This window comes from Prunus dulcis, chromosome 5, assembly GCF_902201215.1.
Source record: "Prunus dulcis chromosome 5, ALMONDv2, whole genome shotgun sequence".
In the NCBI taxonomy this organism is placed as follows: Eukaryota; Viridiplantae; Streptophyta; class Magnoliopsida; order Rosales; family Rosaceae; genus Prunus; species Prunus dulcis.
The window spans coordinates 18,020,086-18,038,204 of record NC_047654.1 but is presented as its reverse complement, the minus strand read 5'-3'; the positions used below and the strand labels follow the sequence as shown (position 1 = coordinate 18,038,204).

At 38.3% G+C, this 18,119-nt stretch overlaps 5 protein-coding genes and 1 non-coding gene across 6 annotated transcripts; 5 read left to right on the top strand and 1 right to left on the bottom strand.

Moving 5' to 3' along the window:
- The first annotated feature begins 579 nt into the window (after nt 1-579).
- Nucleotides 580-1,513, top strand: LOC117627243. The gene is made up of 2 exons (XM_034359219.1): nt 580-763; nt 898-1,513. Exons 1-2 carry the CDS (start codon nt 661-663, stop codon nt 1,437-1,439), a joined length of 645 nt encoding a protein of 214 aa, XP_034215110.1. The 5' UTR covers nt 580-660; the 3' UTR covers nt 1,440-1,513.
- A 156-nt stretch (nt 1,514-1,669) lies between these two features.
- Nucleotides 1,670-1,742, top strand: TRNAF-GAA. Its single transcript has one exon. It is a non-coding gene; the product is annotated as a tRNA-Phe (tRNA).
- Nucleotides 1,743-1,814: 72 nt separating this feature from the next.
- On the top strand, nt 1,815-7,364 carry LOC117627242 (probable ADP-ribosylation factor GTPase-activating protein AGD15). Its single transcript, XM_034359218.1, has 9 exons — nt 1,815-2,920; nt 3,020-3,078; nt 3,613-3,703; nt 4,075-4,129; nt 4,629-4,719; nt 4,821-5,022; nt 5,747-5,927; nt 6,213-6,309; nt 6,929-7,364. Coding segments are annotated over exons 1-8 (732 nt in total). The 5' UTR covers nt 1,815-2,869; the 3' UTR covers nt 6,215-6,309; nt 6,929-7,364.
- Nucleotides 1,950-2,276, top strand: LOC117629178 (sufE-like protein 1, chloroplastic/mitochondrial). Its single transcript, XM_034361682.1, has one exon. It carries the CDS (start codon nt 1,950-1,952, stop codon nt 2,274-2,276), a length of 327 nt encoding a protein of 108 aa, XP_034217573.1.
- Nucleotides 7,365-12,863: 5,499 nt separating the features above from the next.
- LOC117627240 lies at nt 12,864-14,895 on the top strand. Its single transcript, XM_034359215.1, has one exon. It carries the CDS (start codon nt 13,645-13,647, stop codon nt 14,806-14,808), a length of 1,164 nt encoding a protein of 387 aa, XP_034215106.1. The 5' UTR covers nt 12,864-13,644; the 3' UTR covers nt 14,809-14,895.
- Nucleotides 14,896-16,049: 1,154 nt separating this feature from the next.
- On the bottom strand, nt 16,050-17,304 carry LOC117629177 (blue copper protein). The gene is made up of 2 exons (XM_034361681.1): nt 17,103-17,304; nt 16,050-16,528 (listed from the first exon to the last, which is right to left on the bottom strand). The coding sequence occupies exons 1-2, from the start codon at nt 17,302-17,304 to the stop codon at nt 16,050-16,052; spliced, it is 681 nt and encodes a 226-aa protein (XP_034217572.1).
- Nucleotides 17,305-18,119: the final 815 nt, after the last annotated feature.

Here is an 18,119-nt window from a genome sequence, read left to right as displayed (position 1 = left end):
ACTCGGTTGCAATGAAACGGTCACATTGGCTTGATCAATAATCGTACAACTCATAATTCACTTCACATCCAACACAAGGGTATTTTTACATTTTTTTAAAGTAGAGTACAAGTTATAGTCTAAATTAGAGAGGATGATGATTTCTCACACACACATAACTACGATGCCATAGCCGTGGGAATTCCCTTTTCCATTAGGATAGATCAGTATTTTTACTTTTAATTGTTCTTTATAGCTACATAACATTTCCGACACGCAACTACATTTGCATGTTGCCAAAAGATGAAGGTAAAAATGTATTGCATATGAAAGAAGACAGTAGCAGTACCCTTGCAAGCGAGGAGATGAACATGGACTCTGAAGAAAGAGTTCCCTTCCCTGAATAATATTCTTGAAATGAAGAAGCAATCCAGAAACCTTAGGAAATAAAAAAAGAATGATTCTCTTTCTCCCTTAAAAAGGACAACCATAAGAAACCTCTAATATCAGCTAGCTATATAGTTAGCTTGGTGCCTTTGTATTCATTCATTCCCCAACAAAAAATAGGGAGTATAAATAGAGACATAGAGACATGCCTTAGAATAGATCTTCCTTAGTATCAAGAATTAATATTTCTCTATCTAGACATCAATTCTTGTGTTCTAAAGTCTAGATATTACCATGGAAAACAACGCCGGAGCTGAACCCCAACGTATTTATGAAGACTTTGAACCCTACTGCAAATGGAATAAGCCCGACACGGTTGAGATCCATCTTCCAGCTGGTATGTATTTGTAATTTGTACTAGCTAGTAAATTAGATTTTGTATTGGGTTTATATAGCTAACCAAGGGTTTATATATAATGAATTAATGTAGTGATAATGGATGATGATGTGTGTGTGTGACTGTCATATCAGGTTTCAGAAAGGAACACCTCAAGGTCCAAACCAATAATGTGGGGATTCTTACAATCCATGGAGAACGTCCCCTGAGTCTCATGAACACATGGAGCCGATTCCACAAAGAAATCAAACTTGCAGACAAGAATTGCGATCCAAATGAAGTTCGTGCCAAGCTTGCGGGAGAAGTTCTTACAGTTACGATGCCTCAGAAAGTTTCCAACGTCCACATTTCCAATCCTCCTCCCAAGAACACTACTACTAGTACTCAAAAGGAAAAACAAGTGGTACCAGCTGATCATCTTCAACAAGACAAAACCACAATTAAAGACCAAAGAAGTGATTACAATAATAATAATAACAATGGATGTAAAGGCCAAAGGACTTCTTCTTGTGGTACCAATACTGCTTTACTTTCAAGATCCAAATTAGTGGGAAAAGATGTTGCGCTCAAGCTTGGGGTGGCGGTGGCGGTGGCCGTGGTGGTGGTCGCTTTTGGTTTCGGAGCATATGTTGTCAAATATTACAAACACGGACACCCATATTCCTATTCCTATTAGTAATTTGTTTCCAAAACTAGATTCAAACTCGTGTAACACTTACACTTATGTATATTATATATGTCATTTAATCACGGTACCTAGCTCCGTCCAGCTTTTAATTAACTAATAAACATGCCCCTTTGAATTTGAAATTACGGGTGTATGATTCGTATATATGAATATATTGACTTGTACATGCTGTAGTGTTAGAGATAAATAACTATATCATTCAATAAACGTCAACAATTGCGGGGATAGCTCAGTTGGGAGAGCGTCAGACTGAAGATCTGAAGGTCGCGTGTTCGATCCACGCTCACCGCATACTTTTGTTTTTTCCCTTCCATTTTTTAATCTTTGTTTTTATTTTCTTCCATATTTTATATATCTCTAAAAGAATTATTAAGTGAATGCACAGCCTCAACCTCAACCTCAACCTCAACCTCCTGGCTGAGTAGTGTGTGAGTATTGTGTTTGTGCTGCAGCTGGAGTGAGGGAGTATAGGGAAGAAAGGAAAAAAGAAAAAGAAAAATGGGTTCAAGGGGAGGAGCGAAGGTTTTGCAGCTGTCTCGAGCGAGCAGAATGAGGACGAAATTGCAGACGGCGTTGGAAGCGAGCGTTTTGGAGATAGAAGACGTGTCGCATCAGCACGCGGGCCACGCCGCCATGAGGGCCAACGCTAACAACAAGGATGGCGAAACGCACTTCAACCTCAAGGTCGTGTCCCCAAAATTCGAGGGTCAGAGCCTGGTGAAACGACACCGCATGGTGTACGACGCCTTAGCCGACGAGCTCCAGTCTGGTCTCCATGCGCTGTCTATTGTGGCTAAGACTCCCCAAGAGATTGGCCCCAAATAAGCCATTCCAATTTCCACCTGCTATTTCCTTCCTTGTCACTGTTTATGAGGGTTTCTCGTTCTATCTTTTATGAATCGATTTATCAGATGATGTATGCATTTTTACTGAGTCCAACTTTGAAATTGAAATACCAATCTCTTTCAGAAATATGCGTTATAATTTTACAACTATAAATTTGTCATCTGGATTCTGTTGTTGAATGTGTAGCAGGGCATAATGCTTGCTTTTTGAGGTGAGAGATGGTCAATCAAAATTCAAAACTCAAATAGATTTATAGAATAGAATGAGTATATATATAGTATAGTTGGAAGGAAAATGGAAAATTGAAGTAACACTGACTGTGGCGTGTTTTAAGGAATGCCAACCGTTCCCCTTGGAATTTGTTGAGCCTCTACCTTCATTCAAGACTCAATCTGTCTGTCTGTCTGTCTGTCTGTCTGCCTGCTTGCCTCTCTCTCTCTCTCTCTCTCTCTCTCTCTCTCTCTCTCTGCGCGTTGCTTCTGTTGTCTATGTGTTATTGTGTTGTTGTTGTTTCAGGTTCCATATCAACCAAACCAACACAGTAACGAAGGGAGGCACGCTCGCAATCAACAATGAATGACAAAGCCTCCGTTTCCAAGGAGCTCAACGCCAAACACTCCAAGGTCTCCTTTCTTTTTCTGTTTCAACTTTTTTTATTATTTGACATTCATCTATTACAATTGCAATTATTCTGTCTGCTGTGTTGTTACATGTGCGTCCAGATTTTAGAAGGTCTTCTTAAGCTGCCGCAAAACAGGGAATGTGCTGATTGTCGGAGCAAGTACACATTTCGCAATCCATTTCCTTCTTTAATGTGTTTTTTTCTTCTGTCCTAAAGTACTTTAATTTGCTACATTTCATAGTCTTTGGTTAAAATCCGATTATTTGATGGCCATTTCTTGATGATGCTTAATTAAATTTAAGGCAGACTCATATCTTCGAATTTCTCTCTCTTTCTTGTTGTGTACACAACCATGTTCATGTTCCTGTTCATTTAGTTTGTAGGTAGTCATCATCTCTTTGACTGAGGTCTCATTTAGGAAAACAAGTATGCGTGCACAAGTAGAATAATTTTGTATAACACACAATCTTGAAATTGAGAATCCTTTGAGTTAGAGTTACTCATCTTGGACCCTCAATTATTTATCTCAAAATCTGTTTCCTTAGGTTCGGGAAGGTTCTTTTAAGTGTTAAAAGCTTTTTAAACTAACTGCTAAAACTCTTCAATTTCAGTTTTAGATTTGTTTTCCGAAGCCTGGTGGCAATCTGATATGGATATTAATGAAATTTTTGTGCTGCAATATTTTTCTTTCAGAGCCCCACGATGGGCAAGTGTGAACCTGGGAATATTTATTTGCATGCAATGTTCAGGAATTCATCGTAGTCTTGGAGTGCATATTTCAAAGGTTTATTTGCCTACCTATCATTTTTCTATTTCCTCTATTTCATATCCTTTTTTAGTCAGTAAAATTTTCTTGTTTTTATTCTTTCCTTCTCTGGCTTTTAAAATTCAATTGGATTGGTACTAATGAGAAGTTATCTGGGAATGGCTTCACTCTTCATTATTATAGTCATGTGAATGTAAAATTATGTTTGGTTACTGGCATAGCCTGAATGTACTATAAGCTATTTATATGTTCTGGCTACTGACCTGTTGGTTTACCAAAATTCAGTAATTTTCTTTATTTGATCATTAATCTGTTTGAATAGATTATGTCTCATATAATTGCAGCTCTATGTTCTAATGATAGCGTAGCCTGGTTTGTTTTGGAAATAGGTACGGTCTACTACTTTGGATACATGGCTGCCAGAACAGGTTGCTTTTATGGAATGTAAGAACACCATTCAGCTTCTCTCGTCTTCTCTCTCTCTCTCTCTCTCTCTCTCTCTCTCTCTCTCTCTATATATATATATATATATATTATCATATATATTATATTATCATCTATAATAGATGATCTATCTATCTATCTACCCCACATACATGCATGGTCATGTTATACAAGCATAAACACTCTCAATTTAGTAAGACAGGACTACACAAATTTGGTAAACCATACAAGCAGGTAGCTTCTGTCATCATTGTTTATATGGTTCAGAAACATGGGCATTCCTACGGTAACTGGTGCATATGCATTGCTCTCATCTTAGTGAATATATATTTTTCCTCTATTTCCTTTTTTTCCCCTAAATAATTGGACTGAAGTAGCTGTTAGAGAACATCACTTCCGTATTCACTTTTGCTCAGGATGGTTTTTATCTCTTGTCTAACTGACTATTATGTTCTGATTCATTATCATACTAATCAACTTTCTGTGTATCTTTGCGTAGCTGTGGGTAATGAAAAGGCAAACAGTTATTGGGAAAAAGAATTGCCGGCACATTTTGAAAGAAGCGAGATCGAAAAGTTTATTCGTGCCAAGTAAGTTGTTTGATGAATCTAATTATGAGCTTTCATGTGCAACTTGAAGAATTTGTTGTTTATTATTTCCTTTTGTTCTTAACTTTCTTAGTAACTTTTAGGTATGAAGGAAAAATGTGGGTTGCAAAGAATGCAAAACAACCGGCTCCTAAACTAGTTGAAATGAGCATCAGTTCCAACAAGTTGGTAGAAGGTGGAGCTACAAGCGAAGTTCCAAAGAAAACAAGGAGACATTCTCTTGAAGAAGCAGTACTTTCTAAGCACCTGGGACAAAGTGCTCCTTCAATGGCAAGATCCCGTGGGGTAAATTTTGTATCTTATTAAGTTTTTTATTTTTTATTGCTTAAAACCATTAATTTGTTTGTAGTTATTAGGTACATAAAAATGTTTATTGCTCCTTCTTCGTACTTTGCATTTGTAACAAACCTGTTATGTAGATGTCATTGATTACGGTGCTTCTACCACTTGGTATGTTTGTAGAATATTCCACTATAATTAGACTTCTTTATGCTTATTTCTGATCCTTAATTGAGTTGGGTCATGCTCATTCGTGGATCAATGAGGGAGCTTTAGAACTTGGCGGTTTAAAGCTGAGAGTAAGAAAGTCCAGATTCTTTCTGGGCGGTTTGCTTTCTTTGGAGTTTATGAGATTGAGAAATTAGGTCTGATGATGAAGCACAAAGAAGTTTTACAATATTGATTTTCGTCTACCCTTTTTTAATATACCTAACATACCATACTTAGGCCTCTCTTAAAATTGTCTTCCACAAAATTTCCTTATCCATAGCAATTAACATATAATATGACTGATTTCGAGTGTCAAAAAGATAAAACAAAAGGGAAAGGTCACTACTTTCCCGGGCCTATCTGCTTCTGCGATTTGATGCATGCCTTCTAATCTTTCTTGTTTCTCTACGTGCTTTTTCAAATGTGTTTGTAATGCTCCTTTTGCTATAAGTCATTTTTTGTGGTACATTTGACCGAGTTTAAGGAGTTCACTGGTTAATATTTGTTTTGTTCGTTGCAGATTTCTTTAGATTTGAATCATAAGTTTACTACTTCACCTCCGCCAAATGGGCCACCATCTATGATGGAATTTGATACAGCCTCAAACAAGAGCAACGGTACAACAGATCTGTTCAGCTTGCTTTATGTCCCTGATGCAAAACAGGACTATCCCACTCCTCCACGCTGGCAAACTTTTGATTGTAAGAGAACTGGTGCTACTTTTTTTCAAAAAGAAATATTATTATTTATTTAATATTTTTAGTTGGGTTTCTCAAGAAACTACTGAAATTGAACTCTGGGTCAGTAGAAAAAGACGCGGAAGCAATCTTTCCTTTTTCTTGTTCCTCTTCTTCTTCCTTTTTCAACCAAAAAAAAAAAAAGCCGGATAAACATAAGCTTATCATGGCATTGGACACAGCTCTGACCTTGTGATCATTCAAGATTTGCTACATTCTGAACTCTCAAATCCAAATCAATTTTTGCAGGAGAAGATATTTTTGAGTGAAGCCCATGGAATTACTGGAGTGGGCAGTGTGTATTCCTATCGAACAGTTTTGACAGGATATTTACCTCTTCACCAAGGTTTGCTATTTTAAGTACTATAAGTCAACCTTTTCTAATCAGTGGAGGCCCGTTTGGGCCTATGGACTAACACCACAGAGGAGATAACCCTGTTGAGAAGGAGGGATTTAATTTTAAATCTTTCCCCGATACCAAAAGACTTACCAACCAAACTACCTGGCACTTTTGCACCACATGTCAAATTTGCATCTAATGTTCGTAGCATCTGAGAGCAATGGTTTTGTTTTGCATTATATACTGGAATTAATTCCATGTAAATTGTTTCATAAGATCCCCGTAAACATAGTTTATTGCAATACCTTGATGGGAGAAAGAGAAGTATGTCCTGCATCTTCCTCTAGACCTTAATGTCGCAAATGTTGTGTGTCAAAACTTTCTATTTGAGATAATTGTAGATGCCTATAGTATACCTTCCAGTTTGGCAATCCTTCAATGGAACAAGAGCAGGGTCTGTGAACCTGTCTCTTCTTCTTCCCTCGTGCTTGTGTAGGACAGCCTTTGTTTTTATTTATATTGTTCAGTTCGATACCCCTCTTAATTTAGTTGTTCTCATGTCACCTTCAAAAGTACTATCCTGTATGAATGATTAATATTTCCTTCTTTCTACACGGCAACACAGGATTGGATCTCAATCAAGATATACAGTGTTACACCACACAGCCTTCTCCTTTGTGGTGCTGAGATATGGTAATTTTGAAAGCCTGGCATCATCTCTGAAAAAAAAAACCTAGTTTGCATATTACAGAGGGAATCTGTAGTATCAGATCAGTACAGTACCTGAGAAAGAATGTAATATTAATATTAGAATTCAGGAGGAAGAAAAAAAGTGAGCATTTGATTTTACAAGATTTCGTAGGTCTTACTAAGAAGACAGGAGAGCGGGTGGCTAAGATATGATGTTGTTCCTACATTTTTCTCCCTGTCATGTTTCTTTTTGGTTTTTAAGAAGTTGAGATGTTATGTTTTTCCTTTCTTGCTGATCAATAGAGAGCAAACAGTATGAATGATTTATTTTAATTTTTGGGCAGTAAACGAATGTAGCACCAATTTGGGCATTGTTTTGGTTGTTTATCATGACAGAATTCTCCTAACACTTGCAGCAACTTCATCATCTCGAGAAGGAGGAAGTAGCTTTCATTAGATTATGGATCATATAATATGGTCAAACTTAGCCCTCATTATTAGATTGTGCATGAATTATCATAGGGTCAAATTTGCCGACACATGTTTCTGATCCTGAATGAGGAGGCGTCTGCCTTGCAGATCCAATGAGGTTGGGGGAAAAATCTGAATGAATCACCTTTCATTTCATTGCAGATCCAAGTATGTGTGTGTGTGTGTTTTGTCTTGGCCAAGCAACTAATTAATTCTTAATTCTTAATTAGAATGCACACACACACACACATACTTGAATTAGATGCTTGGCCAACCAATCAACCATGTAAACAATATTTAAAACAAGTAGTGTTTGTTGTCTTGGCCTCATCGCTCATGGATTGGGTTCATTTTTATACTAGAGAATGTCAGAAAAACAATAATTGTATGCTATTTATTTATAATTGTAATCAACTCAACTCAACTCTTGTTAAATTAAAACAAATGTCTAATTCGAACGGGTTTGGCAGGCTTGACCCATTTGCCTCCAAAGATGGAGGCAAAGCAATAACTTTCCCCACATTATTATTATTCCAAGCAGACGATTCTGTAGTCATATATATAATGAAGGACAAGGACATAGCAAATGAATAAAGATTGTATTTGAAAGAAAGGGGAAGTAGGGCAAGGTTACATGCATGGACATTTCTTATTCTTCTTGTGCCATAGAATAGACTAATTATCTTTTTGAATGACAGAAATGAATATATATTGCAAAGGATCGTGGTCAAGCCAAGCCAACAAAATCATGTGCACATGGGTAATGGGTTGAGTGAGTAATTAGATGAAAATTGATATATTATAATACTGTCTCATGTTTCATTGTGATGGAGATGCTTGACGATGCTTTAGCTCATCATCCATACATACATGATACATATAATCCATTCAAACTTGAAACTAATTAACAACTAACAACCGAGATAATTTTTCCTTTTCTTTTCTTCTCTCTCCAATATTCCAAGACACACTAATTCATTCAGGGCCTGGCCAGTGGCCCTTCCCTCGTACATGGTACATAATACATATAGTTGGTCTTTGGAACCAACTGTGTGGAAGTGAGTGAGCACCAAGAAAGAAACTATTAATTTCACTTAGCAGAGGGGCAAAGTAAAATTAGTATGACCTAGAACACGACATTTGTTATTTCATACGTACACATATATATATGTACAAGAAAGTACAAAGGACCAACCCATCCGAATAAAAGACTTTTGGTTTTCTGTTTTGTCCTTGCTTCTTTTTTTTTTTAATCTTTTGGAGGAGGACCAGGACATCCTCTCCTGGTCTTTGGTATTTGGTATTTGGTATTTGGTATTTGGTATTTGGTACTTGGTACTTGGTAGGGTTCTCCCAATCACAGAACCATAGACTCTATGGCATTGGCATTGGCACGGCACCAACCAAGTCATCACTCGTAGAACCGTTGTTGGACGGAAGCAACTACTACTGTATCATAATTTAAACTTATTGGTGGTTTTGGTATAGCATATATAGCAGGAATTAATATATCTTTTCCATCACATATATAAATATAATATTGTATTGGGTTAAATACTCGTTAATTAATCAACTCTATACATGATTTAGTGATTAATTTGCATTAATTCTCCTCAAATATAAAAGATATATAGGTTTCTTTTCTTTAATGGAACTATTTAAAAGGCGCAATGCAACAACACTTGGTGAGAGAGAGAGAGAGAGAGAGAGCGCTGTGCTTTGAAATGCTCGTGTTATATTATATGGTGCTGCGGAAATAATTATATTCGATAAAGAAAGAGGACAAGGTGATGGCACTAGAAGAAGAAAACTGATGATATTTAGGGTGATGGAGAAAAGGAATCATGAAAAGAGGGCCACCCACACACCCACACACCCACACAACCACATATAATAATTATATAAGAATAATATTTGGTAAAAATACGCAAAAGCGCAATATTAGTGCTTAGCTTAGCTTGGGAGCAAAGCAGGTGCCGCCCAGCAAATTGGGGGCCTAGCCTTCCAGCCCAAGCAAGCAATTTATAGACGCATGCTCAGTACAAGAGCACTCCAATTTTAGACTTCAGGTGAGGGGACCCATTCAGCCAGCCATTATTCACAATTCAAATGATTCAATAAAGACTGAAAGATCATGAAACATCCAAATCCATGATAGATTGTTAATATATTAAAATTAGAGGTGAGCACATGTCGATTTGTTCCGTAATATACCACTTTAATCAGCCATAGAATTGTCACTCATGTCTCAATTCAAATTAAATACGGTATTACGAAAAATCACTAGTGTAACCGAGCCAAACCAAACCAAACCGAATCTTGTAGGTTAGATATGTTTTGACAATTCAGTAGTTTTTATGCCCATCAGCCTAATCATAATGAGCTTTCCTTGTGTATAATAGTACTAGTGACAGTGAGAGAAGAAGTTAAAAGGAGAGCCAGGGCCATTGGCCACTTGGCAATTGGGTAACGGAAAGGGTTAAAGGGATAGGGCGCCGCTTGGTGGAGACTCACCACTAGCGCTTCTCTCTGGCTAATGTGGTTTGGTTTCTAGTGGATGGATGCCTCAACACAACTCAACATATAGGAAATTACTAATTAGGAATAGGAAGGAGGCTTTTATATATATAGGCATAGAGCCCCCTAGCTACTACCAATGTGTCTCCATCTTGCTAAAAGATCCAAGAATAGTGCATTCCATTGCTATTAGCACTGGTTGGCTTATCCCTTGTCTTACGATTTGTAGGTTGCAATGCAGCACACAGACAGACATTGCAGTGCAGTGTGTGCAGGTGTATATATATATATATATATATATATTAAAGAGCAAGTTCTGGGTTCAATTCTAATTATTATTACAAGTTTCTGATTAGGCATTAATTGAACTTCAACCTGATCAACTCAAGAACTCAAGAACTCAAGAACTCAAGAACTCAAGATGATCAGCTCACCTGCATTATCGCATACATAACATATGGAACATTCCATTCCATAATGATATGGAATTGTTTAATCTTGCTGCCGATCCAAAGAAAATTGAACTGGCAGTCAAAGTCAAAATGGAACCTTCTCAAACCATTTTAAAATGGTAGAGAGAGGACAATGGTATGCTGCTCTCCTGGTAAGTGGTAACTTATAAAATCAGTCTTTGGACAAATTTCACCTATCTATTATTCTCTACTGCAAATATAATTGTTACACCTGCCTGCCTGTATTTTTTATATAATATATATGGAAAAAAATAATCTCAATAAAGATAGAGATAAGGTTTTTCAATTCTTTCCTTTTGACTTTTTTGCATATGATAAAGTTTTTTTCATTATACTTTTGCCAAGAGGGTCCATTATACTCTCTAATTTTTGAATTAAAAGGAGGATTAGAGGAATTCAAACTTGAGACTTGTTAGTTAGTCTGATTCATAAATATAAAGAATTAATATTACAACATCTTGAATTCTATTGGGAAAGTGAATTAATACTCTTTTTAACTAGGGCTACAGTTAAAAAAGATGTATGCATATTTGCGCAGTATCAAATGAAAAAGGAAAAACTCCAAGAGCATGATAGCAGATAGATTACTGTTGGCCATGATCACTGATGATGGCTGATGGAGCCAGCCAGCAAGCGCCTAGCTAGTACTAGTGAGTGATCCATCCGTCCTTGTGTGAAGAAGATATTTCATATACATATATGTTTTTTCAACGGCAGCAAAATATACCACTTACTGAATTTTCATCTCTCTCTTAAAGTTGATGTTGTGAATTCAATGTCTCTGTAAATTGTAGTGTAGCTAGCTCTCATAGCAGCAAGTGACGTTGTTTTGATTGTTTCGATAGCTAAGTTTTAGTTTTAACACACTTTTTAATATATATATATAGGTCATGGGTGGGTACTTCAATCAAATCAATGCATGCTCTTCTGAACTGAATTGACGGTTCCCAAACTTACACCAAGGCCTTTGTTGTCTGTGTGTCTGTCCCACATAATCTTGAATTTTCTTCATCGGTCTCCTCCTCCTCCATGTCATTCCTCATCTCTTACTCTTGGCAATATAATGAGGGTGGCAATAAGGCACGGCAGTACATATAGGAACAAAGAAAACAAAACAATGAGAGCCTCTGCAACTTTTTGGGATATAATGATGAGGACAAGGAAGACTCTATCTGCTCAATCAACTCTACTGATTAAGTAAAAAAGTGACAAATTTTAAGACGGATCGATGGATCGAACCGGACACTAGTTTAAATCAATGAACGCTATGTCTTTGCCTTTATCTATGTATTTACAACAACAATATGTATTATGTATATCGTATCGTTAATTTGACGACATACATTTAAATAAGGGAGCATGAAAATTTCAATGGATCGAGATTGAGTGAGTAATTGGAATGGAATCACATAGAAAATGACAAGTTGGAGACTCTGCATGGACAGTACAGCTCAATTAATCAATGAGATAATACTTACTGATTGAGGGAGAGGAGAGGTTAAATAAATTTGTTGGGGCTTGGCATGCACAGCACAGCACAGAGTGGCTTTTGGTACGTAGCTAGTGAGTTATCACTATTAGTTTGATGAGAAATATTTAAAAATAATAAAGATATATAAAAAGAAAAGGAAAAAGGGTTGTTGTTAGTTGTAACTTGAAGGAAGGAAGGAAGGAAGGAAGGAATGAATTCCGAAAGCTCAAGAGCAGGCAGCCTAACGGTGGGTGGGGTGGGTACAGTGTACTGAGTGCATGGCTGTGAGTGTTCCCTGGGCTCAGACAAGAGACCCCAATGGCCCCTGCCTAAGGGTCCATACCCACACAATCTGACCCTAAACCTAAATACTAATTAATGATATTTCCTTCAATTTGTAATAATTGAGTCAGCTAAACAATTCAGTTCGTGCTTTTGAGATTTGAGTTGAGTGGGCTTAACGCAAATTAATTAAAGTAGATATCTGTATAAGTAAAAGAAAGAAAGAAAGGCATAGCATAGGTTTGACATTTATATATACGACATGGCTCTGCGGTAATGAGTTGGCGCCACTCATCATGATGGTATACGACATGGCCGCGGATGAAAGCGGCGCGTTTATGGGGATTAGATTTTGGTTTAAATATCCTTAACTTTTTTTCTAAGATGAACTTGTTGGGCCATGACCATAATAAAAGTAAGTAAACATACAAACAGACAAGTAATAATGAAATCTTAAACGTCAAATAATTCAGCAGAGGATTTGAACATTGGACGGCAGAGATTTGATCAAGGAAGAATAGTTGTTAGGAGTTTAAGCCCTGCCTCACACACACACACATAAAGGCAAATGCCATTTCGTGCATTTAAGCCATGCCTTGCCTTGCCTTGCCTTGCCTTGTGGTTCTTCTACTCTGTCTGAGACTCTTCTCCTCCTCCTCCTCCTCCTCCTCCTCCTCCTCCCTGGCTAGCTACTACCTAGCAGCAGCTGGTGTCTGGTATATGTTAGTAGCGTACCATAACCATTGGGAAGTAGAGTAGAGATGCAAAGTCCCCCTGCAAACTGCATCCAATCTTTGCTTTACTTTCTGTCCATTCTTAGCTGTTTATGAAGGTCAACCTTAATTTCATATGCTTCCTTTCACTCTCTCTTTCTCTACCAGGCTACCAGACTAACAGCTGCTCACTCTCACTTCAATTTCAGTTCAAAACTTTTGCATATAAATATATAGGAGGAAAGGAGTGATCCAACTTTTTATGTGATCCTGTAATTCCTAGCTAAGCTACTTTCTCCTTCCTTAACCTCAGCTGAAACATTTTTCATCAAGTGGCAGGCAGACACTTCTTCTTCTCTTGAGTCTTGAGTCTTGAACCTTGAGGTATACAAACCAGCAATTATATTTTTTTAATGCTGATTTAGGAACCCTCCCTCTTGTTGTCTCTCTCATCCACCTCTTCTTTGTATAGTATAGCGTATCCAAATTCCAAGTCCCTGTTTTAAAATGGCGGTTTTAGATGCTATTTCGGGTCTCTTTTGTTGAGCGGGAGCAGAGCATGTGGTTTTTGACACATTCATGCTTGTTTCTTTCTTTCTTTCTTTCTTCTTCATAGCATTAATCTTCCACAAGTTTATTAGACTTGATTGAATTTGAATTTCTCAAATTATCTCAAGACCGGTTTGTTTTGAATTTGGGAGAGAAAGCAATCGGATCAGGAAACATGACGGGGGATGTGTTGAAAAGAGCAAGATTGGAAACAGCAATCTGGGCTGCAAAGCTGTTACTGCTTTGTGTAGGGACAGTCTCCACTTTGGTATTCTTCAAAGCGGCAATCATTCCTTTCCTTCTGAATCTCACTGTTTCCATTGTTCCCCAGCTATGGACCTCTTTCAAAAGCTGCTTCTTATCTCCACTTTACATCTACATCATCCTCAACTTCATCATCATCACCATTGCTGCCTCCTCCACATTCCAAAACCAAAAGCAACACCAGCAGCACTCTTCTTCTTCTTCTTCTTCTTCTTCTTCTGTAGGCTTCAGCTCCTTCATTAGTGACAATGCAGCCAAAACCGCCGACAATATTGACAGTGGTAGCAATTATATCTGTAGTCCAGACAACAACAACAGCAGCATCCAATCCGAGTCTCTGTCCCAGCAGCAACAGCAGCAGCCCAAATTCCAAAGTCATTCCAAAGACACAATCCAAAGTCTTTCCAAGGAGGATGTAACTGCTCTATTATTTTCTCCGTCCTCTCATGGCCACCCGAATAATGAAATGATGAGCTGGCATGACGTACACATAGTACAAGCTGATGATGGCAAACGAGAAGCAGCAGCAGAAGATGATGATGATGATGATCAGGGATTTGACCCTTCACCGGACATGCCCTCCGGCGACTTGTTGACGAAATCTGTGGAGATGCCGAGGCTGGAGGTGGAGGTGGGAGAGGATATTAACACACTGGACACCACATGGAAGGCCATCATGGAGGGGCAAGGCAAGGCAATTGGTAAGCACCTAAAAAAGAGTGACACTTGGGACACCCCTCCTCGCTTAACCCAATTGGCCCTGACAAGGACTAAATTCAAAGGGGGTGTTGACCATCAATTACAATTACATCACTCTAACTTAGATGGTGATGATGGTGATAATGATGATGATGTTCATGGAGAGGATGATGCAGTGACATGGGCTCGTCGGGAGCTGAAGAAATCAGACACTTTTAGCGACAGGGTGTCGTTGAGAAGGGAAAAGTCCATGACTCAGGAAGAGTTGAACCAGCGAGCAGAGGCGTTCATCAAGAAGTTCAACAATGACATGAGGCTTCAGAGGCTAGAATCTGATCAACGCCGTTTCAGGGAGATTGTGAACGGTGGCCTCTAGCTTAGCTTCTCTTAATGATATATATGCTTATTAATTTTGGTGTGTTTGTACTTTGTTTATCTTCTTGTAAATGCAAATTTTGTGTGTTGTTGTATGCTATAACCTATAGACTAGTTTACTTGCAAGTAGTAAACTAAATAGATGTAGAAGTAGAACAAACAAGGACTATGAGAGATTCTCAGAGTCAACTTTGAAGGTACATCACATTCACATTCCTATCACTGCTTTCATGCAGTTATTTTCATATAAGTTTTATCAGTAGAGCTCAGAGTCAGAGCTCTCAGCTGTGAAATTCTCTTCTTCTTTTCATGTAAGTTTTATCAGCCAGAGCTCCCATGTGTGCAGAGTTTGCATTTGCTTTAGTCAGTCAGAGTGAGTACCTTTTCAATTTCCTTGACCAAGGGAAGGTAGGAGTAGGAATCAGGATTGGAAGAAGAAGAATCACACAATGGAACTTTCTCCCATGCTTGTGCTTGAGCCTAATAAAGACTTTTTGGGCTCTTCATGGGTATGGAATATGGACATTGAAATTGACCCAACTATTAATATTGGGTCCATCGACTCACTCCCCTCCACAAAAAAAGGGAAGGGAGTGAGCATCATGGATTTTGCTGGTGAAGTAACTAATGGGTGCCAACTCAAATTCAGAGCTGGTCGGTTGAAAGCGGCACCAGCCACTAGCTGCTTCTATATGATATAACGCCTTCAATAAATTGTCTTCTTTTTGTTTTTTGTCATCAATATGCCTTTTGGTAGTGGCATTCGTTATGCTCGGCAGAGAAAATGAAGGTTTAAAAGTTCACCTGACTGGGCCTCATATATTTGTAGCTCATAAACCCGAAGGAAAGGAAAGGAAAGGGAAGGAAAGGATAACAATTAAGTGAAGATAAGTAGAAATTATTTGTACCCAAAAAAGAGAAAAAGTAGAAATATTAAGGCTATGTAACATACGTGAATATGAGTGTGGTGTGTGTGTAAGATTGTAAATTGAAATGAAAATGGTGAATTTGAGAAAATAATATTGTGTGAGTTGAATTCATATAACTAGGCAATTGGTGATTGTTCATACTAGAAGTAGACAAGAGGGATCAAATATATCAAATGGGTTGGCTGTGCCAAACATATCATCAACCTTGTAATAATATTTGCTGCATGCTGAGGGGAGGCAGGCAGGCAGGTAGGTGATGGATGATATTTGGTATTTGAAGATTAGAGTTGAGCTATTTGTTTGCTATCTTATCCTATGATGCAGAGTGCTCTGCAACTGCATGCATAGTGACGAAGACAACTACTAAAAAAGCAGCAGCAGCAGCAGCAGTACCAGCAGTAGTACTAGTAGAAGAAGTCTTGGCTGCTACGGCATCATTATTATTGGAGTAATTAGAATCTGCAGGCGGCGGAGAAGGCAGCATCATCCCATGGCTGCTGTTGTTGTTGTCGTTTGGATGATCATGATGATGATCAGAAGTAGTAGGAGGAGGAGCAGCGGGCGAGGTTGCATTATTAGTCATAAGCTGTGCAGGGAAAACTTGGACATGGAGCTTGAGGCCCATAGCACAATGTCCCAGCCGCCCACATATGAAGTACCTGTTTCCTACTTCCCTCAGCTGGATCACTGTCTCCCCTTCGTCGTGCGTCTCCATTGGGTCCACTGTGTGACACCTATCGTAGTCTGTATTCTTCACTTCCAGCACATCGTGCACCGGTGTGTACCTGAACACTGCCCACTCACCCATCCACCACCATCAATCATATGCATACAAGGATTCATTTCAAAATGATTAAGCAATTAATAAGTTTCAACCTTTTTCTCTAATTCTAATATGCAGTGTCTGTGTCACCCAAATTAAACACAAAGTTGGTTCCCTTCTTCTAACAAATTCAACCAACAGCAGATCCTATGCCCATATCCACCTACCCCCCTCTCTCTATCGAATGCCTATATCCTATATAGCCTATACCCTATGCCCTGTTTTGTTTCTCTTCACCGCCTCAATTCCTCACTCACAAGAGCCTACCATCACACAGTTTCATATATATCATTTTACTACACATTACAATTTAGGGAGCGTTTGTTTGGTTATCAAGAAAATGAAAGAAAATAAAGTGAAAAACTCATATAATCCTCAAATTACTAAATCAACGAAATCATAATCTTTCTTTCCCTCGTCATTTTCTGACGAACCAAACATATACAGTGAATTAAAGATGAAGCTAATAAAGAAAGACAGAGATGGATGGATGAAGGTAGAAAAACAGAGCAAAAGGATAATTAAATTAAATTAGATACGTACCAAGACAGTCGCCGACATGGAAAGTGGCGTGAGTAGCCCATGCTTGGAGGTTGGAGGAGAGATCCCAACCCGAAGCTCCGCCAACAGAGTGGTTGGTGTTGATCGCAGCAGCAAAAGCAGAGACGCAACGGAACCACATGGATGTGAATATCACCACAACGATCGCCTTCACTGCCAATCCTGCTCTTACTCCTCCCTTCATCTTTTCAATCTGGATTGATATTATATAGTATTCTTTCACAATCCTGGTCACCGAAATCATCAGCAACCAAACCAAACATGCATGCAGATGCAGTGCTATTAATATTATATATTTATACATAATATCACATTAATTAAAGAAAACAAGAACAATTTGCTGTGACTTTCTCGATCAAGAAAATAACCAACCAAATTTCACACTGATTTGAAGATAAGCGCATTACACTTTAGTTACATATATATAATAAATTAGATGAAGAAAATCTTAACAAGAAAGAAACTGAAATTGAAACGTCAATGGAAGTCAAAGAAAGGCAGCAGACTAAATTTCCTTTCTCAAATAATGCGTACGTACTTTTGCGGTTCTTGATTCGTTGAAGTGATGAAAGAAAATCGTCCAACTTTTCTCACAGCGCCTGTCACTGGAACGAAGATGACGACGAGCGAGAGTGTGTAGTGAATGAGTAGAAGAAAGTTCTAGAATATTAATAAATGCTGGAGAAGCGAAGCGACGAATTGCTCAATCGATTGGACAGCGTAGCTAGCATTTTATTGGCTCCTTCCTTCCTTGCAAACTTTTAGTTAGAGAGAGAGAGAGAGAGAGAGAGAGAGAGAGAGAGGTGGCACACTGTCGTTGTTTCTCTTCTGGTGAGAATTCTGTTATAGGAAATGCCACGTGTCCCTCCTATTTCTATTATATTACTCACAGTGCCATTGGTGCCATTGTTGCGTGCGTGCATTACAAGCCCACATCATTTACCAATCATCGCCTTCAAAGTTCACAACATATAAACCCACTATGAATTGTACTTGTTG

Bases quoted from the DNA above. Each gene is read 5' to 3' on its own strand.
- LOC117629177 (XM_034361681.1), bottom strand. From the start codon at position 17,304: ATGAAGGGAGGAGTAAGAGCAGGATTGGCAGTGAAGGCGATCGTTGTG. The intron at 16,529-17,102 runs GTACGTATCTAA...GTGAGTGGGCAG, and splicing joins CCATGTCGGCGACTGTCTTG to TGTTCAGGTACACACCGGTG.
- LOC117627242 (XM_034359218.1), top strand. From the start codon at position 2,870: ATGAATGACAAAGCCTCCGTTTCCAAGGAGCTCAACGCCAAACACTCC. The intron at 3,079-3,612 runs GTACACATTTCG...TTTTTCTTTCAG, and splicing joins TGTGCTGATTGTCGGAGCAA to AGCCCCACGATGGGCAAGTG. The intron at 4,130-4,628 runs GTAAGAACACCA...ATCTTTGCGTAG, and splicing joins ACAGGTTGCTTTTATGGAAT to CTGTGGGTAATGAAAAGGCA.
- LOC117629178 (XM_034361682.1), top strand. From the start codon at position 1,950: ATGGGTTCAAGGGGAGGAGCGAAGGTTTTGCAGCTGTCTCGAGCGAGC.
- LOC117627243 (XM_034359219.1), top strand. From the start codon at position 661: ATGGAAAACAACGCCGGAGCTGAACCCCAACGTATTTATGAAGACTTT. The intron at 764-897 runs GTATGTATTTGT...CTGTCATATCAG, and splicing joins TGAGATCCATCTTCCAGCTG to GTTTCAGAAAGGAACACCTC.
- LOC117627240 (XM_034359215.1), top strand. From the start codon at position 13,645: ATGACGGGGGATGTGTTGAAAAGAGCAAGATTGGAAACAGCAATCTGG.